Source organism: Odocoileus virginianus, chromosome 5 (assembly GCF_023699985.2).
Source record: "Odocoileus virginianus isolate 20LAN1187 ecotype Illinois chromosome 5, Ovbor_1.2, whole genome shotgun sequence".
NCBI lineage: Eukaryota > Metazoa > Chordata > Mammalia > Artiodactyla > Cervidae > Odocoileus > Odocoileus virginianus.
Window position 1 is genome coordinate 15,871,872 of NC_069678.1, and position 25,794 is coordinate 15,897,665.

At 37.2% G+C, this 25,794-nt stretch overlaps 1 protein-coding gene, 1 long non-coding RNA gene and 2 pseudogenes across 2 annotated transcripts; 2 read left to right on the plus strand and 2 right to left on the minus strand.

The window, feature by feature from the left end:
* Nucleotides 1–2,540: 2,540 nt before the first annotated feature.
* On the minus strand, nucleotides 2,541–3,485 carry OR6K2 (olfactory receptor family 6 subfamily K member 2). Its single transcript, XM_020886199.2, has one exon. The coding sequence runs from the start codon at nucleotides 3,483–3,485 to the stop codon at nucleotides 2,541–2,543; it is 945 nt and encodes a 314-aa protein (XP_020741858.2).
* An 8,866-nt stretch (nucleotides 3,486–12,351) lies between these two features.
* Nucleotides 12,352–14,297, plus strand: LOC139035033 (uncharacterized). The gene is made up of 2 exons (XR_011487548.1): nucleotides 12,352–12,909; nucleotides 13,505–14,297. It is a non-coding gene; the product is annotated as an uncharacterized lncRNA (long non-coding RNA).
* A 3,953-nt stretch (nucleotides 14,298–18,250) lies between these two features.
* On the minus strand, nucleotides 18,251–19,226 carry LOC110132712 (olfactory receptor 6K3-like; annotated as a pseudogene).
* Nucleotides 19,227–23,668: 4,442 nt separating this feature from the next.
* Nucleotides 23,669–24,926, plus strand: LOC110132600 (E3 ubiquitin-protein ligase pellino homolog 1 pseudogene; annotated as a pseudogene).
* Nucleotides 24,927–25,794: the final 868 nt, after the last annotated feature.

Consider the following 25,794-nt stretch of genomic DNA (forward strand, 5'->3'; position numbering starts at 1 on the left):
GATAAATACATGATATTGATAAAGATAAATGACAAGCATAAATTTTGAGGGGCTAGGAAAGTGGTAGATGGTAAATCTGCCCGAAGTGTGAGAGACTTGGGTTCAATCCCTGGGTCGGAAAGATCCCCTAGAGTATAAAATGGAAACTTACTCCAGTATGATTGCCTGGAGAATTCTGTGGACAGAGGAGCCTGACAGGCTACAGTCCACGGGGAGGCAAAGAGTCATCAGATACAACTTAGTGACTAACACTTTCACTTTCTTTTTCAGGGAAGTGATAAGCAAAGTTTATATTTTAAGGCACGACATCAAGTTTATATTTTAAGGCACGACAAGAAAATTTCAGCATAAAATTCCCCCTGTGTGTCCATCTGGGCATCCTCTCTGTCTCCCTAATGTGCAGTGTGCACCTGCATTACACATCAAAAAGAACTTTGCAAGGATGGGAGTATCTGCTGGGCAGTAAAGGTCACTTCTTTTCCTTTCTTCTGACCCTAGCAATGTAACTCCTTTTAAAATAAATACAGTTATTTCCCAACTCTGTGAAGAGTCATAATGACTTGACGCTTGCTTTGTAAATGCTTACCTGGACTATGTATCTTTGTTGAATTTTATGCAATACATCAGTATGTCATTTGATGCATGATCCTTTGTCTTAGAGATGTATCTGACTGTGCCTCTGACCTCTAACAGGTGGAACAGTCCTCAGAGCTTTCTGAGAGTCTGTCTCCCTGGTTATGATGCTCAGTTTGGCTCAAATAAAATTCTCCTTATTCTTCTAAACTGGATTGTTAACTGAACTTTAATTGAGAAATAGATTATATAATACAAAATCTTAAAAAAGGGAAAACAGGTAAGAAAACTGCATAACACTTTCATATTCTGGAGTTTTTGTATATCAATTCTGGAACAATAATTACACTTAGAAAATTGTAGTTAAATAATTAGTCAATCTGTAATTTCATTTCTCATGTTTTATGAAAAACATTAAAAATAAAACATTAAAGACACACTTTAAACACAGGAACACTTCTTGATTCCCCTTTGTTCTCTTTTTCCTTGTTTTCTTATGACAAGTGTATTTTCTGATGACTTCCCTTTACCTCTCCAGCCACAAACTATGACTTTTCTCTCACGTTCTTTCTATCTGAGTTCTTTTAGATAGCATTAGCCTCTTCTCATCAGACCTTTCCCTTAACTTTTGTCTTTGTGTCTGATTCTTGAGTATCATAAGATTTAGGGATGAGGATGAGGGCATGGCTGTGGCATATTAGCGGGGAAGTAAGGCTGCCCACCGTAGGATTCCTGTAGGTGGGCTACGGAAAAGTGAAAATCGATTGACATTTGCATAGTCATCAGCTTTGTTATTGCATCACTACTGAGGTGTGGGCCCTGGAGAAAATCACCCTTTATGAAGCATGTATAAATACAAGGATTCACAAGAGAAAGAGCCCTCAAACAAAGTAAGATTTTTAAAAAATGGAGTCTAGCATCCTGAAACCCAAGGGAGAAGAAGTCAAAAAGGAAGCCCTGTTGTCCAATGTGGTAGAACAATCTGAATGCAGCATGCTGATACTGGTTTATTCACTAAATAGATTTTTATTGATATTTCTGCTTCATTAATAAGTACTTTACATGTTATTTCAGTGAAACCAAGGATTACATTTTTCAATGTATCATGAAAAAATATTGATTAGCTAATTAATAGGTTACTTATATTACTTTACTTTTTTTAGAGTCAAGGTTTTTGTTTGCTCATTTATTGCATTTAAAATTTTCTTCAATGAACTTCTTGGCCTGAGATTCTTTGCCATGGTATTTAACTACCACAGAACTGCAACCAACTCCTTTATGAGGCTTCTCTCTATGTCAGTTTTAAAGAGGTCTATCCATTCTCTTCATTTCTAGTGGTCATCAATATTAATGGAGTTAATTTGGTGTTCAATAAATCAACCTCCACTAACTGGGCACATAGGCTCATTATAATTGGATGCAGGCCTTAGTCCCTGTTATTGACCCAGACATGGAATTAATATTGTGTAGTACTGCCAAGAAAAAAATCATACAAGGGATTCATAACTGAACCTACTGAAAAACATCTAGTATGCTATTTATCAACACATGAACACTTGATTAGAAATTAGGATCATTCTTCAAGTATATTCATTGTAAATACCATAGAGAGAATTTAGTCTTATGAAGATGGTTGCTCAGTCACAATATCTTATAATCATATGTCTTGACTCTATTAAAATTAAATTTTTACCCCAATTATTTCCACAAGTTAAACTTATCTTGGAGAAATTGAGTGGCAGAAAACCTAATCAACAAAGTCTGATTCAAAATGTGTCAAATTGAATAAAGGTTGAAAAAACCTATTAAATTCAGTTATTAGTGAATTTTGTTTATTGGTGACCTTTGGGAGACCAGTTTCGACCAAAGACTGACAGAAAAAGACAGATGAAAGAAAGTTGAGGATAAAAAGACTCTAACAATTATATAGACTCCTAAACATTAGATCTTATTTGAGGTCCCTGGTCTTATGAAAAAAAGATGCTCACTTGACTCATGTGCTTTTTTATGGCTTCCTTTATCTCTTTATTCCTCAAGCTATAGATAATGGGGTTGAAAAATGGGGATACAACTGCAAAGGCCAGAGCAATGGCTGTATCCCAGAATAAGGAGTAGGTGGCAGAGAAGCGTAGGTACATGAGAGCCACACTTCCAAAGAAGAGCAGAAATACCGTGAGGTGGGAGACGCATGTGGAAAAGGCCTTGCGACGGCCCTCAGTGGAACGAATACGTAGAATTACAGCCACGATACCAACGTAGGACATGAAGATGAGCATCACAGCTGTAATAATCTCCACCGCATGGACAACATCCACTACCTGAATCATGAGGATGGCTTGTGTGTCTGTGCAGGCCAGGCGCAGTACTGGGAGGAAGTCACAGAAGATATGCTCCAGGTGATTGGAGCCACAAAAGGGCAGTGTGGAGATCCAGGCAATCTCAGGAAGGGGTGTGACAAAACCACAAACACAGCAACCTAAAGTCAGCCAGGCACATAGCTTTGGGGTCATGATAGTAGGGTAATGAAGAGGGCTGCAGATGGCCAGGTAGCGGTCAAAGGCCATAGCTGTCAAGAGACAAACCTCACTGATGCCTGTGGAATGGAAGAAATACATCTGCAGAAGACAGCCGTTTAAGGAAATGTTCTTCTCACAAAGCAGGCAAGAAAGCATCTTTGGTATTGTAGCTGTGGTATACCAGATCTCCAGGAAAGAAAGGGCACTGATAAAGAAGTACATGGGAGTGTGAAGATGAATATTCAGCTGGACCACAGTGATGATGACCACATTTCCAACAACAATGAATGCATAAATGAAGAACAGTAGAACAAAACAGATGACAGAATCTCTCCAGGAATAAGGGAAAGCAGAGAAGATAAACTCGTGAGCAGTGATTTGATTCGCTTTCTCCATCTCCAGGTGAGAAATGACGTTTTCAAATCCTACTGCACTCACACTTTCTAGGCAATGTCTACTACTCATAGAGTAAGTACACTTACAAAATGCCAGCATCTGGATAAATCCCTGTATTGGGAGTGTAGAAGAAGAAGGAATATTCCATATTCCATAGATGCTTACAACTAAAATTGAAATGTGGAAAAAATTCAATCAGAAAGCACAGTCAATAGATTAGGCTAATGATTCTCAAAATTTATCAGGCATCAGAATCACTTGGAGGGCTTGTTAAAACTTATCTTACTGGTCTTCAACCTGAGAAAATTCAAGGAAGAGGCAGTCACCGACAAGCCAAGAAGAAAGGACTTGAAAGAAATCAACTCTGCCAAAATCTTGATTTCAGACTTCTAGATTTCAGGACTGTGAGAAAATAAATTCTTGTTGTTCAAGTCACTTAGTCTGATACTTTGTTATAAAAGCTTTAGTAAATTAATATACCATACTTATACCCGGCACTCAACCAGTTTCCCTTGCTGACTTTCTTATTTCTTGGTTCTTCTAGATAGAGACTTCACACATTTTTTGCATCTATTGCCTTCTTATGTCTCAAACTTAATTAATCATTGAACTTTGCTTAACTTTTTCTGTTGTATTACCAATACATTTTATTTCTTTTATCTTACCCCTAATTTGATGCTTAGTAATAATGCCTACGCTATTGTAATAGGTTACCAAAGGTTTCTACTTCCAGTCTTACTATTTTCATACAAGCCTCTATTCCCTCAAGACTGATCTTGCTATAGCATCAGTTTACTCAAGTGACTCCCCTTCCATACCTATACATTCTCACAATTTTCTTCCTCTAAATTGTTATTTCTTTAAAAAGAAAAAAATCTCAGATCACCTAAGATAACATTTTTATAATCACTGCAAAAGAAAAAATAAGCTTCACTTTTGTCTGTCATTGATTAATAATCTCATGGTACATTAGGAAAGGGTACTTTATTAATATTCTCTTATTTATCTTATCTATGGATGTATTTGTTCATTGATTATGTGACTGAAAGTGAACATGTTAACTGCTCAGACATGTCTGACTCCTTGTGATCTCTTGGACTGTAGCCTGCCAGGTTCCTCTCTCCATGGAGTTCTCCAGGCAAGAATACTGGAGCCATTTCCTTCTCCAGGAGATCTTCTCTACCAAGGATTGAACCCAGATGTCTGTGTTACAGGCAGATTCTTTACTGTCTGAGGCATCAGGATGCCCAATTATGTAATTAAGCCCCATAAAACTCCCAACTGCATCATCTTTCTTTACTATTGCACTGAAATGACATTTTTGTTATTTTAGCAGAAAATAAAGCCATCTTGTCTACTGTTGCTATGAAAAATTGTTCTAGTTTTAGATACTCTGTTCTGTTGATAGATCATGTGATCCCACTTTCTGGCTTTGGAAATATAATCATTGATCATGTGTTTTCTCCCTAATGGAATCCTCTTTTATCTGCATGGATCGTAGTAGCTTTTATCCCAGACCACGGTTGGAAACTGATATGGGTATAACGTGTGTTTTTTTCTCAGTGTATTTTATTTCCCAGGTTCATCTTCCTTTAAAAATGAAAATATGGTGCCTTCCCTCCCTCCAGGAAGATTGGCAAATAGTTCCTTTTACTTACTGCTGCTGTGGAGTGATGAGACATGCACTTTACTTTTGAAGACTCAGCAAAAAGCTTTTCACTTCTCAGTATGTCCAGAATAGGTCACATTTGGGACTTAAGAATATTTGCCAAGCAATCTTTGTTTTTATAGATATTAATGTTGACCCCACGGTTCAATAAGTTAAGCTAGTGTTTATCACACCCCCTCCCAAAAAAATCTGTGGCACAACACAAAAAAATGTACCTCAATAATGTTCTATTAAAATGGGACAGGGGCCTTATGTTTTCATAATTTCCCAATAATGTGCCACCATATTTTTGCCTCAAGGTAAAGGTTTTAGCAGGCTAAAAAATACATCCCATTTCCCCTTGTGCTGTTCCTAACCCATAATGCCCAAGTGTTTGTGCAATGTGTAGTGTGTGTGTGTATAAATATATATGTATATTCACATATACATATATATATATATATATGTATATCTCCTTGAAACAGATATACCATCAGAGACAACATTCAAAAGTAACTAATGTATTGGCATCTTTTTCTTATCTCTGATATGTGAGGTATATGGTACTAAATTACCTTTTCCCTGATGTTTGCCAAATTTGAATAAAGGCATTGGTACGAAATCATAGAATGCATAGAAAATGTTTTTGGCTTGAAAAACTAACAAATATTTTATGACATACCATAATATACTCTGCCCAAACCAGCACCCTGTCTTTGCTCTTCTTTACATCCCTCTTCCCCATCCCTACTTCCTCATTTGTCTGGTATAAAAATTCTCTTGTAGCATCATTGCAATTGCAGTTCTATGATGACTGGATGATACTAGTACGGAAACAGACTGGTATTAATAGTACAGTAGTCACCAGTGTGCCACATTTGCATTAGTAAATACAAAATACACATTTTATAAAGGACAAATTTTGTGTTATGTTTTTATTTTCATTACATTGTATAATATTGTAAGATTATTGTATATCCTAATTTGCATTATAAATGTTTTTTTCCTACTTAAAGGCATAAATATAGCAACTTTGTATAAAGGTAGCTTATTAGATTTTTGATTTTGTATTTTATAAAAAAATTGTCTAACAGTGGGACTACCATTGCCAAATTGTACATGAAATATGAATTTTACCCCTTATGGTTAATTTCATTTATAAACATTCCATATTTCTCTAATAAGACATAAGTGATACTGTACTATGCATAAATGGTATTTTAATGCTGTTTCATATCAGCATTTTAACTTTTGGTTTGCGTTTTTAATATTGGCAAAATTTACCACTGTTGATTAAACCTTGTTGTATATGTAACAACATCTTTTGCCCTTTTGCCCTCCCCACCCTTGTTCTCTATTTCTCCCTGTCAGTGCCAACTTCATACATTTTGTAGCATGGCAATAAAATATAACTTTTACACTGAAGAAAAAAGAAAAAGAAAAAGAAAAATTGTTCATCTCCAATCCAATTTATTAAGCCTGCTGTTAATCCAAACATGGCAGTTGCTGGTCTCTGAGAATTCCTGAAAGAAATCTGCCCTGCACAAAATATCCTCTTGTTCTGTACAAGCTCTACCTTCTCTTTAAACTAGCCAAATTCTATTGGATTGACCAAAAAATTCATTCAGATTTTTCTAGAAGTTGTTATGAGAAAAACCCAAATGAACTTTTTGGCCAGCCCAATATATGTGTCTTTTCTAATTTTAAAAAGATAATTCCACATGTAATATAAATCACTCTATTTCCTGTAATATTTATATGTTTCTGTATCTTTTCCTTTTAAAGTTTTTCAAGTGTTGTTGATTTTTCATATACATATCTGATCTTTTCCATAAGACTTGGCGTCCTCAGTAGTCATCCCTACATATTGTGACTATGGCCTTTAAGATAGGGTCCTACAAACTGAACCAGTCTACTCATTCCAGAAAGAGCCTTTGAGCAGAACTAATTCCCCATTCTACTGAAAAGACGTGGCCAAGTAAAAGAAAGATAAGAGACATGGAAATCAAAAAGAAAACTTAGAGTTATCCCAATGAACACTTCTCTATCTTTATCCAAATCTCAGTAAAGTCTAGTACAATTGTCAATGATATTAATGCCTCACAACAAACTGGAAATCTCACTTGATTCCTGAAACATTTCAGAAATCAATCACAATGCTCATTTGTTGTTTTAAAGCCATCTGATGAGCTTTGGCCCCACTTGTATCTCTCCTATTTCTTGGGAAATTTAGCAACTGAAACATGTATGCTTTGTACTAACTTGCTTATAACACATCTTCCCTGGTAGTTCAAACAGTGAAGAATCTGCCTGCAATGCAGGAGAAGTTTCTGATTCCTCCTTGCCCAGCCTTACCAATAGTTACTCACAGTTTCCACATGCACACTAGAGTTGTCTATTGTCCTGTGTAAGTGTTTTTCTTTCCCTAGATATCTCCCAACTCCCCTAAATTAGTTAATTTACTGACCTTGCTGCTGATGGGTTCCAAACTTGGAATAAACATGGGTGAAGACTCTCTCTTTCCCTACCCTAATGTGGTCATCCATATAGAGCTACTGAGTCTAACTTCCTTTGCTCTTCTACTATGTTTCTACCCTGAGTCTTCCACCTAAACTATATTTCCTTCATCAGTCAGTGATAAAGCCATCTGACTCTCCCTATGGAGTTCTTCCTTCTACCCTGCCCCTTTGGGTGCACCGGTGTATCTTCCTAAGCCTAGCTAGAATAGGAAGATGGACTCTCCTGAGAATACTACATAAGTGATTTAAAATAAGTAGGAAAACAATTCTTATTATAATAGTTTCCAATTAGGAAAAAAGTTCAAGCTGGTAATTAGGAGAACCCCAATCTGAGGTAACTCAAACCCAGGACAAATGAGATAATCCAGGAGTCTGAGACATTGGGATAAGTGTGTTTTTGTTTGTTTACTTTCTTTTTTATGGTACTTCTGATTGGATTAACTTTTAAATAAATCAAAAGCTGAAATTCCAAGAGTCACATTTGAAGAATGTTAATGCAGATGGCAGAGTAGAAGGATGTGCGCTCATCTTCTCCTGCAAGAACTCCAAAACTGTAGCTCTCTGCTGAACAACCATCGACTGGGGAATGTTGGATCTCGCCAATAAAATATACCCCACATCCAAGGGCAAAGGAGAAGTCCCAGCAAGATGGTAGGAGGGGCGAAATCAAGTTTAGAATCAAATCCCTTACCCGCCAGGGATGCTAACAGGGCTCAAACAAATCTTGTGTGCACCAGGACCCAGAGATCTCCCAGATACTGAGCCAGAACTGTGTTTGAGTGTCTCCTGCAAAGGTACAGGTCAGCAGGGGGCCTGCCGCAGGGACAGGGGCTGTAGGTGCCACAGACGTGGGTATGGGATAAGCCCTCTTGGAGGAGTCCACCATTAACCCACCATAGAGCTGCCAGAACTTACACAGGACTAGGGAAACAGACTCTTGGTTGTGGATGTAACTGGTAATGGAAGTAAAGTCCGATGCTGTAAAGAGCAATATTGCATAGCTGCTGCTGCTGCTGCTAAGTCATTTAAGTCATGTCTGACACTGTGCAACCCCACATTTTAGGAATCAGTGAACTAAAATCGATGGCATGGGTGAACTTAATTCAGATGACCATGATATCTATTACTGTGGGCTGGAATCCCTTTTTAAAAATTGGAGTAGTTATCAGAGTCAACAAAAGAGCCTGAAATGCAGTACTTGAATGCAGTCTCAAAAATGACAGAATGATCTCTGTTCGTTTCCAAGGCAAACCATTCAATATCACAGTGATCCAAGTCTATGCCCCGACCAGTAATGCTGATGAAGTGAAAGTTGAATGGTTCTATGAAGACCTACAACACCTTCTAGGACTAACATCAAAAAAAAAAAGATGCTGTTTTCCTTATAGGGGACTGGAATGCAAAAGTAGGAAATCAAGAAATACCTGGAATAACAGGCAAATTTGGCCTTGGAGTACAAAATGAAGCAGGTCAAAGGCTAACAGAGTTGTGTCAAGAGAACACACTGGTCATAGCAAACACCCTCTTCCAACAACACAAGAGAAGACTCTACACATGGACATGACCAGATGGTCAATACTGAAATTAGATTGATTATATTCTTTGCAGCGAAAGATGGAGAACCTCTATACAGGCAGCAAAATCAAGACCAGGAGCTGACTGTGGCTCAGATCATGAAGTCCTTATTGCCAAATTCAGATTTAAATTGAAGAAAGTAGGGAAAACCACTAGACCACTCAGGTATGACCTAAATCAAATCCCTTAAGATTATACAGTATAAGTGACAAATAGATTCAAGGGATTAGAACTAGTAGAGTGCCTGAAGAACTATGGGCAGAGGTTCATGACATTGTAAAAGAGGCAGGGATCAAGACCATCCACAAGAAAAAGAAATGCAAAAAGGCAAAATGGTTGTCTGAGGAGGCCTTACAAATAACTGTGAAAAGAAGAGAAGCTAAAGGCAAAGGAGAAAAAGAAAGATATACCCATTTGAATGCAGGGTTCCAAAGAGTAGCAAGGAGAGATAAGAAAGTCTTCCTCAGGGATCAATGCAAAGAAATAGAGGAAAACAATAGAATGGAAAAGACTAGAGATCTCTTCAAGAAAATTCGAGACAGCAAGAGAATATTTCATGCAAAGATGGGCTCAATAAAGGACAGAAATGGTACAGACCTAATAGAAGCAGAAGATATTAAGAAGAGGTGGCAAGAATACACAGAAGATCTATACAAAGAAGATCTTCATGACCCAGATAACCACGATGGTGTGATCACTCATCTAGAGCCAGCCATTCTGGAATGCGAAGTCAGGTGGATCTTAGGAAGGATCACTACAAGCAAAGCTAGTGGAGGTGATGGAATTCCAGTTGAGTTATTTCAAATCCTAAAAGATGATGCTGTTAAAGTGTTGCACTCCATATGCCAGCAAATTTGGAAAGCTCAGCAGTGGCCACAGGACATGAAAAGATCAGTCTTTTTGCAACTCCAAAGAAAAGCAATGCCAAAGAATGTTCAAACTACTGCACAATTGCACTCATCTCACGCGCTAGCAAAGTAATGCTCAAAATACCCCAAGCCAGGCTTCAGCAATATGTTAACCATGAAATTCCAGATGTTCAAGCTGGTTTTAGAAAAGGCAGAGGAACCAGAGATCAAATGGCCAACATCTGCTGGATCATCAAAAAAGCAAGAGAGTTTCAGAAAAACATCTACTTCTTCTTTATTGACTGTGCCAAAGCTTTTGACTGTGTGGATCACAACAAACTGTAGAAAATTCATAAAGAGATTGGAATACCAGGCCACTTTACTGCCTGAGATATCTGAGATATCCTGAGATATCTGTATGCAGTTCAAGAAGCAGCAGTTAGAACTGGACATGGAACAACAGACTGGTTCCAAATAGGAAAAGGAGTGTGTCAAGCCTGTATATTGTCACTCTGCTTATTCAACTTATATGCAGAGTACATCATGCAAAATGCCAGTCTGGATGAAGCATAAGCTGGAATCAAGATTGCTGGGAGAAATATCATAACCTCAGATATGCAGATAACATCACCCTTATGGCAGAAAGTGAGGAAGAACTAAAGAGCCTCTTGATGAAAGTGAAAGAGGAGTGTGAGAACGTTGGCTTAAAACCCAACATTCTGAAAACTAAGATCATGGCATCCAGTCCCATCACTTCATGGTAAATAGATGGAGAATCAATGGAAACCATGACAGAGTTTATTTTGGGGGGTCCAAAATCACTGCAAATGATGACCGCAGCACTGAAATTAAAAGATGCTTACTTCTTGAAAGAAAAGCTACGGCCAATGTAGATAGCACATTAAAAAGCAGAGACATTACCAACAAAGGTCCATGTAGTCAAAGCTATGGTTTTTCCAGTAGTCATGCATGGATGTAAGAGTTGGACTATAAAGAAAGCTGAGCACCGAAGAATTGATGCTTTTGAACTTGGAGAAGACTCTTGAGAGTCTCTTGAACTGCAAGAGGATCCAACCAGTCAATCCTAAAGAAATCAGTCTTGAATATTCTTGTGAGGACTGATGCTGAAGCTGAAACCCCAATACTTTGGCCACCTGATGTGAAGAACAGACTCATTTGAAAAGACCCTGATGGTGGGAAAGATTGAAGGCGGGAGCAGAAGGGAATGACAGAGGATTTGATGGTTGGATGGCATCACTGACTCGATGGACATGAGTTTGAGTAAGCTCTGGGAGTTGGTGATGGATAGGGAAGCCTGGCGTGCTGCAATCCATGGGCTCGTAAAGAGTCAGACACAACTGAGCAACTGAACTGAACTGAACTGAACTGAATGCAGTAGAGGAGAGGAGATCGGTAAAACAATAAAATGACAGATATAGTCTTCTATCCTATTTCTTACCTGTTTCTAAGTAAGTCAGCCAGATTTAGGAAAATCTATTGGCCTTGCATATGCTCCACCTATTAGTTCCATATTGAAATTTATAGCCAGTGCTTTGGCTAATTATGTTGATCTAATTGTTTAATGTTACTGTTATTAAGATTGTTTTCATTTTTGTCCATTTACTCACTAAAATTTCTGAGAATAAAAAAGATTAACAAAATGCAATCCATTTCCTTCATTTCTTCAAATGTAATGACTTTTCTTACTCAAAATAAGCTAAATAAATATGCAGTAAGAAGTGGTACTATAATTTTAGGCAAAGACACATTCACCAATTTTCCTAATATAGCATTTTCTAGTTAAAGAATATCACATAGAATTAGTATGAATTTTTTACCTTGTTCGGACAAACCCAAAACATTTTGCTCATGTACATATGACAACTAACAAGAATAAAAGTTGGCTTGTCTTTTCTACTTGTTAAAATTCTTCCTCTTGTTACCAATACATCTTTGTTTTTTCCACATAGTTTAAAGAGGTTTTTAACTTTTCTCTTACATTGAAAGATAAAATTTCATAACTTGTTTTTCAAGCACATGTCAGGTGCAAGATGCCTATAAACAGCACATACAATGAAGAGAAATGGTAAGAAGGAGAATGTAGCCTCCAAAGAATGACTGCCTTGCATCTTTTTACAGTCCACTACTCAGCCCCTGCTTTATTTCTAAATGATGTCAAATCCCTTTGATGCATAAAAGTTCTTTGACATACAAAATAATAAGCAGTATGGTTAAATAATTGCACATTTGATGTAGGTAATTGCGGGGAGCCAGCCTGACTGCTCAGGCTCTTTCTTGGCTCTGAGAGAGATCAAGAGGTCCCTCTCTGTCCCGCCACCCCTGATTTATTAAAGCACAGGTTGGCCTTTCTCACCTCCCTCAAGGAAATTGCTGTAGCAATCTTTCACCTGTTTTCCTGGTGCTGATAAACTCGTCATGATTGAAGCCTGTTTTCTATCTAGTTAATGTTCTATTGATCTTAATCATGTTGGGCGCTAGGGTGATGCTTTACTGATCTTAAGTGGAGGAATTTAAAACATCTGTGCCTGTAGCTCTGCACATATGCAAACCTTTGATCTATTAGTAACTCCTGTTAGCATATATATAGGTGTGGTATTCTTCAATAAAGTTGGCAGAGTCGGACGCAAGCTGACTCTGTCCCTCTCAACCCCATCTTTCTAAGTCTTTCTGAGTCTTATTTTTCTTAGGTACTCTGGTAATTGCGTTCTCGACCAGTTCGTTTGCCGGCAGGCTCCGGCAAGTGGCGCCCGAACAGGGACGTGGACGGATTCCAGCGTACAGCCACCCGAAGACCGAAGGTTCTCCCGCGGGAGGTATTTGCGAGTTCAGGCATTGTGGATGATTGCGGGTGGAGAGGGTATAGTTGAGAGTAAAACTCATGGGGCAAAATAGTAGTAGATAGTTCTTTGTTTCTATGTTAAAAATTATGTTAAAAGCTAGAGGAGTTTTTGGTGTCTAAACGGAAACTGGAAAGATTTCTTGCTTTGATAGAGGAAACTTGTCCTTGATTCCTGGAGGAAGGAACTGTTAACTTGGAAACTTGGGCAAAGGTGGGAGAACAAATTCAAACTGCTTATACTCTCCATGGGCCAGATAGGGTTCCTCTTGATGCTTATTCCCTATGGACTTTGTTTGAACCCAGAACACGAAAGCAAGAAACTTGAAACAGCTTTGAAACTTATAACACCCAAATGTTCGAATATTCCCTAGAGGGTAGTAGAGCACATATATGACTCCCCAATAATTCCAGGTCCTAGAAAAAATGCTGAGACTATTGTTCTCGAGCAAGATTTTGATTCAGAATTCTCCCCTGAAGACCCAGATGATTTAGAAGAGCAGGCTTTTGAGTATGAGGGTTTAACAGATTATATAAGAATTTGTGCTGACATTGGCCCTTCCTATATTCAGGGATTGTCTATGGCTGCTGCTATCCAGGGAAAAACTGTCAAGGAAGTTCTATATCAACAGACTAAGAACAAGGGTAGTGTGAAAAAGGGAGGGCCTCCCAGCAGTTGCTTTTCATATGGACAACTGGGACATCGTATGGCCCAATGTCCTAAGAAAAATAATTTAGACAGTACAAAGAATCCTGATGTATGCCCCAGATGCAAAAAAAAAAAAAAAAAGAAAAAGAAAACATTGGGCTAGGGACTGTAGATCAAAAATGGATATAGAAGGCAAACCTCTTCCTCCACAGTCGGGAAACTGGGTGAGGGGCCAGCCTCAGACCCCAGAGCAATGTTATGGGGCACTTCAGACCGAGCCTCAGCCAAATCTAATCGACTCGGCATTAAAAGCCTTTTCGGAACTACCCCAGGCAGCACAGGATTGGACTTGTGTGCCACCACCTGCACAATATTAACACCTGATATGGGAATGCAAGTCATTCCAACTGGAGTTTTTGGGCCGTTACTAAAAGGAACTGTAGGACTAATTATTGGTAGAAGTAGTTGGACTATGAAAGGGGTGATTGACACAGACTACACGGGGGAACTTAGAATTATGGCCCATGCACCTTCAAATATAATTAGCATTCCCACCAATCAATGAATAGCACAACTGGTTTTGCTACCTCTTCATTTAGAGGGGAAAACTGCTTCTAAACGAGAACGAAAGACTGATGGTTTTGGTTCTTCTGATGTATATCGGGTGCAGTCCATTTCTGCTGAGCATCCCAAACTAGATCTTTTTATTGAAAATATTTACAGGGATCTTAGACACTGGTGTGGATGTGTCAGTTATAGCTGAAGAGCATTGGCCCAAACAGGAGGCCTTTTCCACGTTACGGGGAATAGGACAATCTCAAAATCCACAGCAGAGCAGCAGTATCCTACATTGGAGAGACTCTGAAGGACAGAAGGGAGATTTTCAACCTTTCATTCTCCCTCATCTCCCGGTTAACTTATGGGGAAGAGATGTAATGCAATAAATGGGGGTTTATATTTTTGCTCCAAATCAGATTATTTCCAAAATGATGAATCAAGGGTTACTTCCCCAGCAGGGGTTAGGAAGAAATAATCAAGGTATTACCCAACCAGTTATGCCTATTTCTAAACCTTCCAGATCTGGATTAGGTTGTTTTTAACGGGGGCTATTGATTCTCCTGTAATTGATGCAGACCCAATCAGTTGGAAAACTGATGAACCTGTCTGGGTTGATCAGTGGCCCCTGACTAAAGAAAAAATTTCTGCAGCTGAGCAATTGATACAGGAGCAGTTGCAATTAGGACATATTGAGCCATCCAGCTCCCCTTGGAATTCCCCCATATTTCTTATTAAAAAGTCCGGCAGGTGGAGGTTGTTACAAGACCTTTGCAAAGTTAATGAAACTATGGTGGTTATGGGACCGCTCCAGCCCAGCTTGCCCTCACCTGCTGGGATACCACGTGCAACCTATAAAATAATTATAGATTTAAAAGATTATTTTTACAGCTACTGATCCCTGCCGACATTTGCTGGGAGCAAAAGACTCATATACCAACATTTGAAAGCTGAACACTCCCAGGAAACCTGATGAAACATATGGTACTGTTACTTTCCTACAAATGTAAAATTGTGATAGATGTGACGTTTGATACTAATAAGTCCTTTGTGTGGCCTGGGTCAGACTGGAACAATAATCCTGGTATAAGATGAGTAACTCCTAACAATACCCGATGGGTTTGTGGAATTGTTGATGTTTTCCCATTTGCAAACGCAGCCATTTCCTTTGAGGGAGATATAAAGGCCATTAGTCAAAAGAAAAGGGGGAGATGCGGGGAGCCAGCCTGACTGCTCAGGCTCTTTCTTGGCTCTGAGAGAGATCAAGAGGTCCCTCTCTGTCCCGCCACCCCTGATTTATTAAAGCACAGGTTGGCCTTTCTCACCTCCCTCAAGGAAATTGCTGTAGCAATCTTTCACCTGTTTTCCTGGTGCTGATAAACTCGTCATGATTGAAGCCTGTTTTCTATCTAGTTAATGTTCTATTGATCTTAATCATGTTGGGCGCTAGGGTGATGCTTTACTGATCTTAAGTGGAGGAATTTAAAACATCTGTGCCTGTAGCTCTGCACATATGCAAACCTTTGATCTATTAGTAACTCCTGTTAGCATATATATAGGTGTGGTATTCTTCAATAAAGTTGGCAGAGTCAGACGCAAGCTGACTCTGTCCCTCTCAACCCCATCTTTCTAAGTCTTTCTGAGTCTTATTTTTCTTAGGTACTCTGGTAATTGCGTTCTCGACCAGTTCGTTTGCCGGCAGGCTCCGGCAGGTAATCTTTCTGGAAATTATAGAATTATTTTAAAATATTATTACCAATACAGTTTTAAAATACTTATAACCTGAAAGAATGTCTTGATTCAGATAAGAAGCATTAGCTATTAATTTCTGCAAACTCAGGATGGCACAATGTCAGACAAAGCCCACACACGGCAGTGTACAGTAACTTATTAAGAGTTTCAGACATGGATAATAAAATAATAGTCATTTATCCTCACACTTAGAAGTCTGTTAGTCAGTTGCAACAGGGAGGGCTATGCTCAACTTCAGGCTCTGAGCTCTGGGTTGTGGACTTCAAGCACCAGGCTTCAGGCAAGTTACAGTTTAGGTCAGCTCCATGCATCTCTCATTGTCTGAACCACTGACTCTCAGAGACATGGTTCCACGTAAGCCCAGTGATGAAATGGGAGCAGTTATCTGAGTAAACCTGACTGTAAAGGCACATATTCAGTATCCATAATATTCATTGCTTCCCCAAGAGTCAATTAAAGGAAAAGCCCAAGCAAATCTATGGGGCAGGAAAGTAAATGGTACTTACCATGAATCCATTCATTGCAAAATTGTGGATTTATAAATCTGTTACAGGGATGTGAAGAATTGAGATGAATGACTCAATTTATCACATTTCCTTTTTATAGTTGTACTGCAAGTTCAGCTTGCCAGCAATAACATTGATATTTTTCACAAAATAACTAGACTTTTATTTTATCTATACCTCAGTTGCCATACTACTGAAGTTGTAACAAAAGTGCTACACTAAGACATTATTTGTGCAACCATTTACAAAATCAATATTTTTACTAAAAGCTATGAACATACTTTCACATCTGCTTTTAATAATTCAACTTGAAATTTATCTTGAAACAGAATTTTTGAAATTGAAAAGGACTTTATGCAAGAAAATGATAATTGCCATATTTATAAGAATGTGTGTATGCATGTTCAGTCATGTCTGACTCTTCACAGCTCTTTGGACTGTAGCTCACTAGGCTCTTCTGTACATGGGAGTTTTTAGGCAAGAATACTGGAGTTGGTTTATATTTCTTCCACCAGGGGATCTTCCCCACCCAGGGATGGAACCTGAGTCTCCTGCATTGCAGTGGGATTCTTTATTATCTGAGCCACCAGTGGTAATAGTTAAAAAACAATATAGAGAAGCAAACAATAGAGAAACAAAATGGAAAAATAATTTGCATGTTCAATTAATGAAGCAGTTTACCATAATTAAACCCATGATTATAAATACATAGTGGAAATAATAAAATTTAGTACATAATTCTAATATATTTATTATCAAATCACATGTATTATACTAAAAACATTATACTAAGTATATTTTTAGCAGAATATGGAAGAGGAAATAGATGATTTCTAGAGACATAGATTAAATCATTAATAAATTTTATTGACTATAAATGTAAATATATGCATTTATTATGTTTTAATACTCTCTTGCGTTGATTCTACATAATATAGTAAGTTTCCATGGGTAGGAATCTGATCTTCCTAATAGCTTTCTGTAGTAGGTAATATAATACCAAGTTACATCTCAGTACTATAATAGCCCTGTTCATGACAGCATCACCTGCAAATCAGATCAGTACATGTATATTTTTTCTTTTTATCTATTGAAGCATGGTTGATTTAATATGCTGCATTAGTCTTAGATGTACAGAAAAGTAATTTCTATTTATGATAGACAAGACATGGAAACAACATAAATGTCCATCCGAGATGAATGAATGGAGATATGTTTATACAGTGGAATATTATTCAGTCATAAAAAATAATGTGATTTGCATGAACATGAATGAACCTAGAGATTTTCATACTAAATGAAGTAAGCCAGCCAACTCATGTGTTTTTAAACGTCAGCAAGGCTGACTGGAAAAGAAACAAAGATAGGGGGATAAAGTCTATTGCCTGGGTGCCAGGAATTCTTGCTTCTTCTTAATTTCCAGTAACTGAAAGGGCTTAGAGAAATCTCCTTAGTAACATAGAGAGTTAGCATGTACTCTCACAGATTAACAAGGGCTTTGTAAGGAAATTAAGAGTATTTTAAAGACAGATTGGATATAAAAGAAATATATTGAATAGTAAAGGTAGTAACTATTAGTAGTATTAACATATACAGTTAATCAGTTTGAAGTAACAGAATAAATTAAAATCAAATAACAAGGCTATAAATTAAAAAAAAAAAACACTGACTCTAGAAAATCAGAAGTAAAATTTATATTGCTGGCATCTCTGTAAATCCTTAGAAGACTTTCTTTACCAGTCTGTTCACCAAGTCATGGGGAAGAAAACTAGACTAATTGTATTATTCTTTGAAATTCTAGTCTCTTTGGGCTTAATATTTTGTGAAGAAGTTCCATTTGTATACAGGACTGCAGTCTAAATTACTTACCAAATATATTAAACACCTTTTGGGGAGCAAAGGAGCTTCTTAAGAGTATCTTTTATATCCTTATTTTTCAAGATATATATATATAATGGGATTGAAAAAGGGAGTAAGCACAGAGAATGTTAGCACAATGATGGTGTCCCAGAAGATGTATAAGTAGCAAAGAATCTAAGATACATGAGAGCCACACTGCCAAAAAACAGCAGGAAGATGGATATGTGTGCTGCACAGGTAGAAAAGGCCTTTTTACAACCCTCAGCTGAAGGGATACCCAGGACAACAATGATAATTCTGATGTAAGGAAGAGAAATAATCAGATCTGTTATTAGAATAGCAAGGGCATGAATCACATCTTGCACCAAAATCACAGAAGCATTTGTGCAGGCTAAATTTAATAAAGGTGTGAAATCACAGAGCAGAAGATCTGATAGATTTAGTTGGGACCACAGAAAGGTAGGGCAGAAATCCACACAATCTCAGGTAGAAGGATGAGGAAACCAAATATACAAGAGCCTGCAGAGAGCTGAGCACGTAGTTGGGCAGTCGTGATGGTTAGGTAGTGGAGTGGGTTGTGGTGGCAACATACCTGTCAATGGCCATGACAGTCAGCAAGGCTCCTTCAGTGTTTCCAAGTGGATGGAAGAAGTACATCTGCAAGAGGCAGCCAATGAAAGAGATGGCCTTTCGACTGCTGATCAGATTGGAGAGCATCTTAGGAATAGCAGCTGTGGTGTACCACATCTCAAGAAATGTGAAGATACTGATGGGATTATACATGGGGTTGTGGAGACAGGTATCCAGTCTTACAGCAAAGATCAATAGGTTCCCAAATATAATAAAGGTGTAGATGAAGAGTAAAGGAATAAAGTATAGGAGGCCACCATCTTGGAAGCAGAGGAACCCAGTGAAGATAAATTCAGTCACTGCTGATAGATGTCCATCTTCCATGTCCCCAGGAGAGCTACCTGTGAATGAGGAAGATGGTACACTCAACTAATAGAGGAGATCAACACGGTGTAAATGTAAATGGTATTTTTGTTATCTGGTATTTTTGTGTTTTGACTTTTTTCAGATTCAAAATAACTGACAACTTGTCTATATCACTAATCTTTTTATTTGAGAGATAATACAAAATAATGATTAGTAACATGGGTTCAAATCAGACATTCTGAGCCTAAATTCTCATTCTGCCACTTATTAGTTGAGCAAATAAGCAAGTTACATAATCTCTCTCTGAACCTCAGAATCTTCTGTTGTGGAAAAATATTAGTGCAAAATTATGAGTATTGAAATAATTAATGTATCAGAGTATTAATATTGCTCAATATTTGTTAGTTATTTCCTACCTTGAATAGTTTTCTGAAAGAATAATAACAATATCTCATTTAGATCTCTTCACTCCTCAATCATTTGCTATTTGACTGCTTTCTCTCTCCTCTACAGAAGCCATTCTGTCCCATGTATCAGTGACATTGTAGCTGCAAACAATGGAAAAGTTTCAGTCTTTATAACTTCACTTTGGCATTAGAAACTGCTGATCACTACTACTTGAAGACTGTCTCCCTTGGCTCTCATGAAACCACCCTCTCCAAGTTTACATTCTTCCAGAATAGAAGCTTCCTCTCAGGTGTTTTGTTATAAAACTTTCTTATTTTATGTGTTATAAACTCACCATCTTGACCCATTCTCTAAATGACTGTGTGTCCCAGTTTCCTGCTGTGGTCCCTAAAATCGTGTCCTACCTTGTTGTTGATGAACACATGCCCTCCACAATTTTTCAGTTCTTTCAAGTCTGTGTCACCAGCAGAGGTATGTTTCCTGAACTTTAGATCTGCATATTCAGTCTTCCCCATCTGCCACTCTCTCATGCTGCACTGCGACAGTTTTCAGAGTCCACCCTGATTCCTCCTGGATCGTTGCTTTTGTGAATGTTAACTCTCTTCTTAGAAGACCTGCTTACTCCTCTTCACTTGACTAACCCCTAGACTTTCCTCATGTTTCAGCATAGGAATTGATCCCTATCAGAAGCCCTACAACAGTTACTGTGATTTCATCTCCCTCCCTACATTTACACACACACACACACACACACACACACACACACACACACACACACACACACATTTATTCTCATATATATCCTACAGAGGGTTTCTACCATCATCCTTACAATGTTTTTTATTATAACTTGTTATTTCTTTAACTTGATGAGATTGTGAGCTCCTATTAGATCTGGATCAACATTTTATGTTTCATAACCCTAGCATGCATTGATCGCTTAAAAATGGCCATTTTCTAATGAATACATTTGGATTAGGCTTAGAAAAATATTGTTGCTGTTTTTCAGTTCCTATGTCTTATCCAAATCTTTGCAACCCCATGGACTGCTGCACACCAGGCTTCCGTGTCCACTATCTCCCAGAGTTTACTCAAATTCATGCCCATTGACTTGGTGATGTCAACCAACCATCTTATCCTCTGTTGCCCCTTTCTCCTCCTGCCCTCAATCTTTCCCAGCATCATATTAAAGCTAGAAAAATCTAAAAATAAGACTGGTAGGAAGGAAACTTGTAAGCATTTATGTCTTGGACAGTTGTAAAGTCTGAATAACTAGATATTATTTCTGATTTTAAGTGTGAAAAGCCCAGAACCCCAAAGATGGCACTTTCACATAAATTCTACTCCAATGCCAAAATTTAAGCCTGCCTAAATCTTCATTATTTGAATCTTTAGATTGTGTCTCATGCCGGACATAAAAAATGAATAGTTTCTACCCAAACCTCAGTGACCCTCAACTCACCTCTGCCAGATGCAGTAGTGGTCTTCATTTTTCCTGGATCTCTGCATTCTTAAATGTTTTCTCACCTTCTCTGGAAGGGATTGTTATAACGATCCTAGGGAAAATACTAAAGGGGAAATGAGTTCCACTGAGACTTCTTCCCTTGGCAATAAATAGAAAACACTCTTTCTTTTTCCCATGGGATCAGTATCAGAATGTGATTGCACTTTTTTCTCATCATATTTTCAGATCAAAGGAGAATCAGTGCTCCAAGGAAAACTTCAAGTTCTGGTGACCATTGTTACATCTTTTCTTGTCATCATTGTGATTTAACCAGTCAGCCTATTTAGGTGTGGAGTTGGAAGTGTACCATATAAAGGTGCACTCACCTTTGATTGGACCTCATCCTTTCAAAAACACAGGAAACAGGATAATGTCAAAAGAGCCTTACTGACATGTTAATTATTGTGAACAAGTTAATGAATAGAAAATAGATCAATTTTCATGAAAATATGTAAGTTAGAAGTGCACCATACTAAAAAAAATGGAAAAGTGCCAAGTTTTATCCAACACTATACACAGGGTTTTCCTTCAAATTGTTTCTACTAATTCTGCTGAATTCTTTACATTTCCCCCTTTTCAGCAAAAAATATATTAAAGATTTGTATGTACTTCTTGTATACTTCTTCCTTCCACTCATTGTTTCTTAAATTCTCATAATTCCATTTCACTTCATGGCTCTAAAGAAATAGCTCCAGAGTTGTTAGTCCATATTTATCATACTGTGAATGCTCACAAAATTGTTTTCATAACTCAAATGAGGTAAAAGCTTAGATATTTAATATTAACTAGCAGCATATCTGTAAATACTTTTGATGAATTTAGGTTAGTGTATAACTCATATGTGTGTGCAGGCAGACAAGAACAGGGTATCCTGTGATAATACAACTTATTGAAATGTTTTGGATTTTTGGACAACCAAATTTTAATTATGTGGATATTCACAAGAGCTCTAATTCAGAAAAAAAAATATTTTAATGATAAATAATTCATGTAAAAAAGTGCACAAATTATAAATACATATTTCAATAAATTTTTACTTTATGAAAATACTTGTCTAACTCTACACAAATCAAGTATTAATTCTGTTATCACTTATGTCCAGTTTGTTAATCTGCTTTTTAAGCTTCCACATTATTGTGAATTTCTCCATTGCTAATTTTGATTATATCAATTTTTGTCTTATAAATTGTAAGCCTTTTTTTTAAACATAGATAATACAATGTATTCCATTTTAGTTAGAAACATTTATTTTTGTCTGGTTTTGTTTTAAGATAACTTCTTCTATCATTACTGTAGAAATTTTACAGTTTCCTCAGGGTATTAGTGAAAGTCACTTAGTCGTGTCCGACTCTTTGCGACCCCATGAACTACACAATCCATGGAATTCTCCAAGCCAGAATACTGGAGGGGGTGGCCTTTCCCTTCTCCAGGGGATCTTCCTGACCCAGGAATTGAACCCAGGTCTCCCGCATTGATGGAGTATTCTTTAACTGCTGAGCCACCAAGGAAGCCCGAAGGTACTCCTCAGGGTATTAGTTTCTTTATTTCTGGAATTTCTGTTTCATTAATATTTCATTTCTAGGATTTAGTTTCCATGTAATCTCTTTTGCAGGACATTATACTTTTCTTCCTTAAATTTTATAATATTTTCTCAAGTCAAAATTCTAGGTTAGTTTTCTAGTGTTCAATTTTTTAATTTCTTCCATTGAATACTATTACTGATCATTAATCTAGTTAGTTTTTATCACTAACAGTGCCATAACAAACTAGCACATGTCATACATTAAAAGACCTTTATAATTTCTTTATAGATTTAAATTTGGAATATTTTAAATTATTTCTGTAATTCTTTCTTAGGGAAGCTTATGGTTAAATGTTTGCTATTATTAACAGAATATGCCCATTTTTGATGTACATTAACTTCTCCAACCATCACTCCATACCTGAAAATGCAGATTCCAATGTAGTGTTCTCATAAACACACAGATATCCCTAAATGCCACATACTATTACATACACAGAAGCGTATACACAGTGTGGTGCTGGGGAGTGAAATGGGGACATATGTGCCTTTAAAATAAACAAACAAAATACAGAGATATTAAAAACTGATTGTTTACATTTCCAAAATTATTTTTCTCAACTAATCAAGAATCAGAGCTTCAGATGCTAATCTCCTGTGGTCAAGTGCACAAAAGTTTTGTGTGATATAGAATGAATCACATTTTCTGAATTTTAAGTCTTTATGAAATTTTCTGGCTAGAAATGTACTCTATATTGCAAATAAACTGTCCTTGGTTTTCTCCATTTGGTTTGTTTAAGAACCTTTCGTAAAATATAAATTTTCTAGATTGGGGCACACAGAGGGGCTAAGAGAGTGGTGTATTCAGACAGGGCTTGGAAGATCCACGACCCACTCTGCCTCCTTGCACTACCTTGCTCTATATAGCTTTTCTATTTGTTTTCTTTACAGTTGTATCTTAATAACAAGCTAGTAGATGAAAAACTATAAGTATCCTAGGGCTCATGATCAGTGAACAAAGATTTGAAAAACACAGCCAATATCATGTTATGCCCTGATCAAAAAAATCATCCATCCAGAGCAACAACAAACTATGGTGAACTCATTGCCTTAGGGTACAAAGACTGTCTCCCAAATGGTGATAAAGGAAGAAGGAAAAGTCTATTTGCCTTGTTTTTAAGATATAAAGCAAATAGAGTGAAGCCCAGCACTGTGGTTATGGCTTGTTCTCCTTAGGTTACAAAGGAAATAAGCAAGAAAGACCAGTATAGCATAGCATGGGGTCCAGACAGCAGTAACTGAATATGCTCATGACAGCAATATTGATGTTTCAGATTGGTCAGTTGACTGAAAGTCTCATTAATTTTGTAATAACTGATATAGTTCCAGGAGTAAAAGTATTGATAATTCTGATACACGGTCAGTGCAAAGCAATATATCAAGATTTGCTTTTAGAATTATATGTGAATATAATTTCCCCTTTACATCACAGATATATGCTGCAGGATTTGACTCATCAAAAAACACCTTTCTGGGGAAGAAGAGTGGCATATTGAAGGTGTCAGATGGGCAGATGAATGGCTTGAACACTAATGGCTGTTTTGTTATGCATCCACATAATGGGTTCACACAGGATTCTAGCACTGAAATATGGAGAGAAGTATCAATGTGTTGAAATGTATTCAGCTTTGTATAAAACAAGATTAGCTCAGCAGAGAGGAAAAATGGTGGAAATTGAAATCAATAAGCTATAAGATGCCTTGTTAATTCAACTCTGCAGTATAACATTGTTGTGGCATACTCCAGAAGGCCTTTTCTCTCTCCTGTACTGAAAAATTCAGTTTTAAGACAGAAAATCAATGCAGTGTTACCTCAGAACCCTATAGAATTCAATGCTCTAGCATTTCCTAGTATAAAGAGGAAAGATGTCAATGAAAACAGCCACGGGTGTTCCTAAACTGTAGCCATATGTGTTGTTACCATAATGGGGGAAACAGAAAAATATGAGGGAAAACATCATAAATGTACCATGTCTAAGTCTGTTGGTTCCTACATCCTTCTGTGGCTTGGATTTGAAGCTAGATTTTGCCTGGATCCTGGCCCTCCAACTTATATATGTAGCATCTGTGGTTATAGGAGTTCAGAAAAAATAACCTCCTCTGAGTCCCAGACCCCACTTCTTCATGGTTCCCATGTTTCTCATGCAGCCTGGCCCTTCTGTGTCCATTGGTTGGTTGGAGAACCAGGCTACATTGGAATTATTCCCCAAGGACCTTTAACAGTCTGTTGTCCAATATGTTAGGTTTCCAATCTGTTATCTACATCACATTTTCTCTGACTCTAGCTATTTGCACCAAGATGAATAATTTGTTAAACTCTATAATAAAAGGTAGCAATTTCTAAGCAAAAATATGAGAAACTGAGCAAAGAATTTTTGAAAGTACCAGACTTTTGAATTCTGAGTTTTGAAAATATATTTTGACAAAAAAAGGCAAAATTAAATTGATAAAGTTAACTTGATGCCTTAATTTTAGTATTTTTTAATTGTACATCCTTAATGTTGAAAAATCGCTTTGTTTAACCAAGGGTGCTACTGGTTCAAGCTAATTAGTTTGCAGTTTACTGTAAACATTGCAAAATATAATATGTATATTAACCTTTTTCTTATTAATATTTATATTTATTGTGAAAGATGCCTTAGAAATTTCTTGATAGAGTAGCATAACAGTGGTGTCACATCCTTGGTGCATTCACAAATAGTGGTTTAGTAAGCACAGTTCAAGGACTTGCTATGCTAGGAAGAAAGACAAGAGAGTGTCTCTCCTCACCTCCATCAAATAATGGTATTTAGTAGATTAGAATACATTGTGAAGCCAAATTTGTATTAACTACCATTGTGTATGTTTGTTTTTAACCATTGAAAATAATTGGGAAATATTTTTCCTTGATATTTCTACTAAATTCCTACTAAAATAGAAATTTAAAGTTACAAAATATTTTATATGCCCCTTTGAATGTGAAATTACCTAATTTTCTTCCATGAAAACTGTTTTTAGAATCAGCAGCATTTGGCAAATTTATTTTTCAGACATAATCTATGTTTCATCTGTTCACTATTTTTAGGAATAAAATTATTTCTATAAGAAAAGCATAAATTTACAAAAAAGGAA

Bases quoted from the DNA above. Each gene is read 5' to 3' on its own strand.
- OR6K2 (XM_020886199.2), bottom strand. From the start codon at position 3,485: ATGGAGAAAGCGAATCAAATCACTGCTCACGAGTTTATCTTCTCTGCT.